Source organism: Palaemon carinicauda, chromosome 3 (genome assembly GCF_036898095.1).
Source record: "Palaemon carinicauda isolate YSFRI2023 chromosome 3, ASM3689809v2, whole genome shotgun sequence".
Lineage (NCBI taxonomy): Eukaryota > Metazoa > Arthropoda > Malacostraca > Decapoda > Palaemonidae > Palaemon > Palaemon carinicauda.
The window spans coordinates 151,223,040-151,233,039 of record NC_090727.1 but is presented as its reverse complement, the minus strand read 5'-3'; the positions used below and the strand labels follow the sequence as shown (position 1 = coordinate 151,233,039).

The 10,000-nt window shown below is 33.6% G+C and overlaps 1 protein-coding gene across 2 annotated transcripts in view; it reads left to right on the top strand.

Annotated features, from left to right (window-relative positions):
- LOC137638641 (cholesterol transporter ABCA5-like) overlaps positions 1-10,000 on the top strand; it is a 269,061-nt gene that overhangs the window by 135,703 nt on the left and 123,358 nt on the right. For both annotated transcript variants that reach the window (XM_068370905.1, XM_068370904.1), the window contains exon 21: positions 6,333-6,516. In XM_068370905.1, the coding sequence (XP_068227006.1) occupies positions 6,333-6,516 (184 nt within the window). The remainder of the gene's footprint in view (positions 1-6,332; positions 6,517-10,000) is intronic.

The following is a 10,000-nucleotide window of genomic DNA, read 5'->3' as shown; positions in this document are numbered from 1 at the left end:
TATTTTACTCTCTTATCCACATATATAAGAAAATTGGTCATTTGACTTTTAACTGCATACGTTGTACTGAAGTGAGACTCTAAACTAGCCAAGTAACAAAAGTACTTTTGCTTATTTTTAATAATTAGTATGTTGGTTGTATTTAAGCGAGAAGCCATATTGCAAAATAATCCTGTTTGATTTTTTGTTAATGTATCCTATTTAGGAGTTTCTCTTAATTACCAGTCTTGATACTGTTAACTTTTTATTTATACAGTATGTAACCTTTTCATCCTTTAGAGCCCCTTAGGGACCTACAATACTGTATGTAGCATGGCATGAATAGCATAATTTAGGCATTTCTGAATGTTCTTTGTATAACCCTATCAGCGTTGCTTTCTGTTCTGTATTTTTCATCCATTTTCTCTGACCTTTCGCCACCTAACTTTCTGAGTTCTTTCAATTTGTCTAGCTTCAGTTTTTACCCCTGTCTATATGCCAAATCTTCCAAGCCATTCCGGTGAATCTAGAAGTGAGAATGTGATCTGGTGTAGGGAAGTTTAATTGGCAGACATGATTAAGTAGGTTTACATGTAGATGCAGGTTGTGAAGGGGAAATTAAATTTAAATTCATTAAATTTAGCTTACCTTGCCAAGGATTCGAACCTTAGCAGAGTCGAAACTGAGGTGACAGTCAACTGCTATATCATCAGGCCATAAAAAGAGATAAGTTTTGATTTCAACTCTTTGAAGGATATTCCGACCCAAATTCTTATAAAACTAGGACTTTCCCCATCGATCTTTGATCCTGAGGCGGGGCAAATTCAATAATAAGAGGAATTTTTGGCAAAATGATGCATATCCCTATCTCTTATATTTTTTTCCCTCCTGTAATTGTGTAAGAAGCGACTTGTTCTTCTAAGGGTGCTTTCAACACTGATGTTAAAGGTATATCTTGGGAGCCAAGAAGCTCACCAGGTATTATACTATTTTTTTAGTGGACAGCATAGTTCTGCTACATTGTGTTACTTTCCATTAGAGTTCTATATGGTAGAGGTTACCATGTTATGGTCTTAGACTCTGATTCTGGTGCAAAATGCACTGGTTACAGAGGTTAATTTTGTTTTAATCTTTGTGTTGTGAAGAGTTTTGGCATTCCTTCCTTGGCAATGAGGTTGTTTTGAATGTATTGTAGGTCACTGGCATCCCCGCAAAATTGATGTCGAGTGGGATCGTTGTTGATATTATATTGGTGGATTTGATGGTGTTTTTAATTACAGTACAGTATTTCTATCCTTTAGTATTATGCTGATTTTTGTTAATAGAGGTGGTGGAGGAGTTTGTGCATTTCATAGATTCCTTCCCTATTCAGTTCCTTACCTCTTGTAATTTGAGGAAGTGAGATGTATACAGTACAGTAGAACCTCGTAAATAAGAGCTTGGTCCATTTATTCAAATGTCTTTATTATTGAACAATGACCATGGTCAATCTGAAATGAACATAAAACATATTTAGAATAAATGATGAACAATGTATATAACTCAAATGAACATAAAACATATTAAGAATAAATGATGAACAATGTATATAACTCAATGTTTATAACCCTCTATCTCCCCCCAAGTTTTTAAACGGCCTTTTAAAATGTCTCTCGTGGAGGTCGGCTTAAAACTGATGTCAAAACATTGGGTGGCAATTAAACGTCCAAATTATAGGTTCATGAACACTAAACTCATGTTAGCATGTGAAGGAACGGAAACTTGAAAAACAATTATTGTCATGTGTTGATCATGATGACACTATAGCTAGTTCATCTCAAAATCACAGTGCCATGCTGGCGGTCGACGGGTACGACTGGACTTGCGTTGCTCCAAATTTGGCATGGCAGGAGTTAACTGCGATGGAGAGTTTGTGCTATCATTGGGAGGCGGAATCTCTGCTTGATGATTCGCAGTGTTACCGAGGTCGTTGGGATAGCATTCCGGAGCAGCAACATCGAAATGAATGTTAGGGGTAGTACCACTTGGTAACGGCAAAGTGGTCAATAGAAGAGTACCATGTGTGTCCGGATTTTGGGTTGTCGGAATGGTGTCCTTCGCAATGGTCTCAGACGTTTTAGTGGTCGAAGGATTGGCAATAGGTACAATCTGATTCCGATTATAGTCATCTCTAACTGTACGGACTTCTGGAATACTCCTGACAGGCACGTATTGTCTCAAAAACTTCCGGTTCCTTAGCGTGACCCTACCAGAGCCATCAAATCTGACGACGTATTGGTCGAATTGGCGGACTTCTATGATGACACCGGTTTTGTCCCATTTCAGGGGGTGATTTCCTGTTTGATTTTGGATGCGAACCCGGTCACCTACGGACAGTGGGGGTAGTCTCTGTAGCGAGTCCGTTTTGTTGGGATTTGTTGAGTGCTTCTTCATCTGAAGCTCTGGAGTTAAGAACCTTCAGGACCTACTGGGAAGCCTCTGAGGTTTTGACGCCATATGGCGTACTCTCAATCAATCGATCATTCGTCTAAGGATGGAGTAACCCATTGATTGACCGTGGTCATAAATAAGAGCTTGGTCCATTTATTCAAATGTCTTTATTATTGAACAATGACCACGGTCAATCTGAAATGAACATAAAACATATTTAGAATAAATGATGAACAATGTATATAACTCAAATGAACATAAAACATATTAAGAATAAATGATGAACAATGTATATAACTCAATGTTTATAACCCTCTACCTCGCAGCTACAGACACTGTTAATATGAACTTCGGATATACCAGATTGAATTAAGATAAATAGAGTAGCATTCAGTTGGCAAAGGTTGCTATAAAAAGTAAATACTGTAGTTTTGAGATCTTTATATTTATTTGCTCGATATTAGTTTTTATAAAAATGATAAAACCCTTTTTACTTTATTAATTATTGGTATACCTTCAATATGCCTACTCAAGGAATAATTCTATATAAATTAAATCAACTTTTTTTTCTATGGGAGCCCACTTGAGAACATGTAAACACAAGAAGCTTATCTTGCCATCAGCTAATTTCAAGTAACCACTCTCGAGTGGTATATGTAAAGATTGTGTTATTGCAGATGTTGTTTTACTTACAGTAGTCTTAGAAATTCAAAATAAACAAAAAAATTGGTTTTCATATCATGTTTCTCCTACACGTGGCGCCAAAAAGTAAAACACAATGAACGAACTAACAAAAAAAGGCATTTACATATCATATTAATAAATGATGACACTAATGGCTGGGAGTAAACTATGGTAGCCTTATTCATTATAAGAAGCTTTGAATAAGTTTGTAAACTGGATATTAGAGCCCAGCTGAGAACATGTAAACATTTTCAGCAGATTCAAGTTACTGCTATCAAGGATATGCGCACATAAATAAAAAGTATTTTAATATGATTTCCAAACTTATTTAAACTATCTTATAATTAATAAGAGAGGGTTCATACAGTTTACTAGAATCTATAAGAGTTGTTTGATATCACTTGGATGTATAAATGCATTTGTTTGTTCGTTCATTCTTAGTGATTGGTGATGAAATGTAAACAAACAAAATGGTTTCTGATTTGGGCAATCGTATGTTGGGAAAATGTGACATAGAATAGGTTTTATTTCCTTTTGTTTGAATTTCAAAGCATACATTAAGTAAAATAAAATTGTAATAATATCTTCACATAACCCAAACCTAACTTACAGTCCTACACAGATGGCTTCATGATTTAGCAGTCTTTATACTAAAGAAATGAGATAAATTAAAATTCATTTCCATTTTTACATTGTCCAATCTAAAGGTTGTATTATGCATGGATTTATATACAATTTTACTAGTTCATTTACAATGGTTTGATTCTGTAGTGACCTCCTGGAAGAGGTGCCTGCCATAGTTAAGAGTCTCTTCTACTCATACCAAGTGGAAATTAGTCATTGTATAATTAAGTGCAGTAGTTAACCCCTTGAGTGAAGAATATCCAATTTTTTGGTAACCATTTGCTGAGTGATTTGGTTCTTTACATTTCTTACATACTATTCTGGTGTAATGTGATTAATAAGAAAAACTTTCTTTCTTTTTTTTTATTTCTCATAAAAAAAGAGAAATAAAAAAAAGAAGTTTTGGAAAGAAGTGTAGAGAGTAAGGAAGGCTGGCTCAAGAATTGAAGAGACGGTGAAAGATGGAAATGGAAGGTTGTTAAAAGGAGAGGAGGCAAGGAAAAGGTGGACGGAATATTTTGAAAGTTTACTGAATGTTGAGGATAATAGGGAGGCAGATATAATTGCTGTTGCAGGTGTTGAGGTGCCGGTGATGGGAAATGAAAATGAGAGAGAGATTACAAGAGAGGAAGTGAGGAGAGCACTAGATGAAACAAGACAGGGATGTGTGATATCGCTGTGATTTTTTAACTTGTATGTTGCTGAAGTGGTGAGAGAGGTGAATTCTCGAGGGCTTGGACGAGGATTGAAACTGGTAGACGAGAATGACCATGAAAGGGAGGTAAATCAGTTGTTGTTTGCGGACGTGGAAGAGAAGCTTGGCCGATTAGTGACAGAATATGGAAGGGTGTGTGAGAGCAGGAAGTTGAGAGTTGATGTGGGTAAGATTAAGGTTATGAGATGTACGAGAAGGGAAGGTGGTGCGAGGTTGAATGTCATGTTGAATGGAGAGTTACTTGAGGAGGTGGATCAGTTTAAATACTTGGGGTCTGTTGTTGCAGCAAATGGTGGAGTGGAAGCAGATGTACTGTATGTCAGAGAGTGAAGGAAGGATGCAAAGTGTTGGGGGTAGCTAAAGGAGTAGTAAAAAATAGAGGGCATGAATGTAAAGAGACTTCTGTATGAGAAAGTGATTGTACCAACTGTGATGTATGGATCAGAGTTGTAGGGAATGAAAGTGACTGAGAGACAGAAATTGAATGTTTTTGAGATGAAATGTCTAAGGAGTATGGATGGTGTATCTTGAGTAGATAGGGTTAGGAAGGAAGTAGTGAGTGTGAGAACGGGTGTAAGAAATGAGTTAGCAGCTAGAGTGGATATGAATGTGTTGACGTGGTTTGGCCATGTTGAGAGAATGAAAAATCGCTGCCTGCTAAAGAAGTTGATGAATGCAAGAGTAGATGGGAGAAGTACAAGAGGAAGGCCAAGGTATGGGTGGATGGATGGAGTGAAGGAAGCTCTGGGTGATAGGAGGATAGATGTGAGAGAGGCAAGAGAGCATACTAGAAATAGGAATGAATGGCGAGCGATTGTGACGCAGTTCCGGTAGGCCCTGCTTCTTCCTCCGGTGCCTTGGATGACCGTGGAGGAAGCAGCAGTAGGGGATTCAGTGTTATGAAGCTTCATCTGTGGTGGATAATGGGGGAGGGTGGGTTGTGGCACCCCTAGCAGTACCAGCCGAACTCGGTTGAGCCCTTGTCCGGCTGGGAGGAACGTAGAGAGGAGAGATCCCCCTTTTCTGTTTCATTTGTTTGATGTCGGCTACCCCCCCCCCAAAAAATTGGTGGAAGTGCCTTGGTATATGTATGTATGTATTTCTCTTATGGAATTACATCCATCCCTCCATTGATAGCAGATTAGTAGTCACCACATAAATTTGAGGTAAGGGTAATGGAAATACATTAAATTTTTCATATGAAATTGATTATTTCCACATTCACCTAAGATTTGTAAATGTTCCTTCCCACCTCCCTACTGATTGGAGTTATTTGAAGGTTCCTATTCCTTTTTGACTTTCAAGTAATGAGGTTACTTTCATGAAGGTCTGAGTAAAATGACTGCTCTCACCTAATCTTCACATCATATGATATGCTAATACCAGCTCATCTTACTTCAAGAAAAAAAGGGCTATCATAATGATTTGGGTAAAACCTCTCTTGTACTTGTAAAGTGATTGTAAAATCTCTTCCTTCTTAGAAGGAATAGCACATGAACTTTGGTTATGTATGGAAATAATTATTATATTTGGAAAGCTATGTAATTTTAATTTCTCGGTATATGTTAAGATTATTTTGAATTTGTTTTTTGCGTTTAGTTAAATAATTATAAAGAATTGTAAATTGCATAATTCTGTAACAAATCTTAAAAATATTATAATAAAATAAAGGAATATAGATTTTTATATGTTCATATTTAAAATATTTGTACTGTAGTGACTTTAAGATTCAACTGCAGCTTTGACCAGCCTTTTTTCACTGCTAATCAAAATTGTATTGGAAAATAAAGGTTGGGAATCTATTGCACTTAACAAAATCTGAATATAAAAAAATGAATTACAGGTTTCATACCAATACGTGCTTATTTAACACGTTCTCATAAATTCTCTTTTTCCTTAGCCTTGTATGGCAGTAATAGTGGTGCACTGATGTACAACAACACTAATCATGAGCTGGATTCTGTAGAGTTAACATTGAACAGTGCTAACATTAAAGTTAGACCTTATAATGGACAGTACATAGATATATTTAATGATAAACCATCATGGACATCTTGGAGCATCGACAGTTATTCATTAGATGGGTAAGTTTCAAGAAATGAGCAGCTTCTTATTTTGATTATGTGATTTAGCCATTTTATATATTCTGTTTCATGTTTCTTAGTTAATCATAATTGATTATACTGTACCTGTAAAAGTCTGTTTGTCAAGAGACATAGCTTGAAGAGACTTATAAGCCAAGAAATTATTCTGTACTCTGATGATGTGGGAATATCCATGTTATTAAGGCTAAGTCACTTATATAATTTTGATAATTTCTCCTTATCATTTTGCAAATAGAGTAGCTCTTGGGCAGTGTATGCACTTTATCCACCCCAGGAAAGGTTTCCAGTATCCCTTTAAAATGTAATGCTTCCTTGGATGCTGGCTACCCACCTGCATGCAGATCCATCTTATGTGCTGGGACACCAGCATCCACCTCCTGCTGATCTATCATGTGCACTGGGATACCAGTGTCCCATTCACAGGACAATTCTATCCTGTTCGTAATACTAGGCAGGCAGTTAATTCTAATAGCCAGGCCTTCTCCATCATGAGGCTCAATACTACACAGTATTCTAGAAGTTTTATTCCAGTTGTTACCAAGTTGTGGAATGATCTTCCTAATCGGGTAGTTGAATCAGTAGAACTTCAGAAGTTCAAAGTTGGAGAAAATGTTTTTATGTTGACCAGGCTGACATGAGTCTTTTCATAGTTTATATATGACATACTGTATCTGTTTTTGCCATTGTTAATAGTTTATATAGGACATATCTGTTTTGACGCTGTTACTGTTTTTAGAATGATGTATTAATTTATTCTCATCATTTATTTATTTCCTTATTTCCTTTCCTCACCGGGCTATTTTTCCCTGTTGGAGCCCTTGGGCTTATAGCATCTTGCTTTTCCAACTAGGGTTGTAGCTTGGCTAGTAATAATAATAATAATAATAATAATAATAATAATAATAATTGGTGTTAAACGAAAAAGTTTTACATCTGTTTACATATATGATTAGACTGATTTTGTCAAAACTAAGTGCCATAGATTCATCAAAATGTAGACTTGCTTATGTAATCCATGATAAAACTCAGTACAGTTCTGTATTTCCAAAACCAGGTTACATCATTCATATATAATTAATTATTTCTGTTAATGCAGTTAAATCTCGGCATAGACCCACCTTGGAATACATAGAATTTGGTGTGTGTTGTGCTATGACAAAAAAATTCTTGCCATATGTCAGCTTGCTTAAAATAAAAACTTGTCTCTGACTCGTATAGGTGGAGATGAATCACACATCCCATCTTTTACCACGTTTGCACCTGAAACAAAAGCGTCCACTTCAGTTGGCTTATAAATCTCATTCAGTGCATATCCTTGCCATATATATATATATGTGAATTTTTATGCGATTTTACAGTAATTTCTTTAAGAATTTTTTTTTTTATCATGGGATCAAAAGAAGGGTAGTGAAAATAAGTCAAGAAAAAAAAATTATTTGGGTTACTAATGAAAGGAAAAAGATCATAGAAAAATGGCATACAATGTGCCGAAAACTCCAATTTTGATATTTGCTATAAACAATATGTTGCAAAGGGGGCACTAAATTTGTTAAAATAAAAATCACTAACCTTGGATCAAGTTAAAAATTGTTGATCTAGATCAGGGGTGCCCAACCTTTTGTTTCCCATGTACCAATTTTATTTTTCACATCTAATTCAGATGCGCAACACAAAATTTAACCCCCTTTCAGTCCTTTAAGTATCGGGATTTGGACATATAGTATTTGGCGATTATGCATATCTTCATTTGCTTAGATATATATATATATATATATATATATATATATATATATATATATATATATATATATACAGTATATATATATATATATATATATATATATATATATATATATATATATATATATATATATATATATATATATATATATATATATATATATACAGTATATATATATATATATATATATATATATATATATATATATATATATATATATATATATATATATATATACAGTATATATATATATATATATATATATATATATATATATATATATATATATATATATATTATATATATTTATATATATATATATATATATATATATATATATATATATATATATATATTTATATATATATATATATATATATATATATATATTTATATATATTTATATATATATATATATATATATATATATATATATATATATATATATATATATATATTATATATATATATATATATATTTATATATATTTATATATATATATATTTATATATATATATATATATATATATATATATATATATATATATTTATATATATATATATATATATATATATATATATATATATATATATATATATATATATTTATATATATATATATATATATATATATATATATATATATATATTTATATATATTTATATATATATAAATAGAATATATATATATATATATATATATATATATATATATATATATATATATATATATATATATATATATATATATGACCCGATCTGGGTTGTATTGGGGTTCAATTATGGAAACATGACTAGAGAGGGATTTCATGCATAAATAATAGCCGAGTTGATAAGTTTTCACATGCTGTATTCTCTTAAGTTTACAAGGGCGCCCTTAATTATGATTACGTTACGTTACTAAGAAAAAGTCCTCAGAAAAATGGTACTCGGTTCGGCACACATATTGGCACCTGACACTCTCTATCGACCTCCAAAACCAGACTGACGCCTATAGGCAATTTCCCCATCGCCCATAGATGGGCACCGCGATGCCTGATCGATGATTGGTTGTTTTGACCCGAAAGTCTCATAACAACCAATCGGAAGAGGTTTAGGTGACGCCAAGTTTACAATCGTCATTTTCAAAGTGTCATAGCGTCCCCGTCTCCTCTAACAAAGGGAAATCCGTTAACACTAACCCAAACACTAAACCACGATCGGTTTATCACTCCCTTCCCAAATTTTACGTCCCGTAAAATTCACACTCATCCGATTTTTTTCTCAAAACAATTTATTTTCTCTCTCTCTTTTTTTATGAAACTTTTCTAATTTTTTTTCCCACTGAAACCAAAAAACTTTCGTTTCTCTTTACATTGCCGCTGAGTACTATCCTCTTCGGGTGCATGCAGAAATTAAAATAAAAAATAAAAATCAGAGGGCCGGTTGGCGTGTTACAATTGCAAGTTACACAAAGATGAATGTTACGCCCACAATAGGTCATACAGAAACACAAAATTCAGGTTTAACACATCATCAACGAAACTTGGAGCATAAAATCAGAAAAACAATAATGTTTTACCAACAGTTCCTCCAACGCAATAAAATTTTTATATGAACCGACAAATCATTACATACACAAAACAAAGAAAACAACAAAAATCAAGAGAAATCAAAACGAATAACTTACAATCCCAGCACTCTTTGACACATTTACCATTATAAAAACCATTTCTAACGCA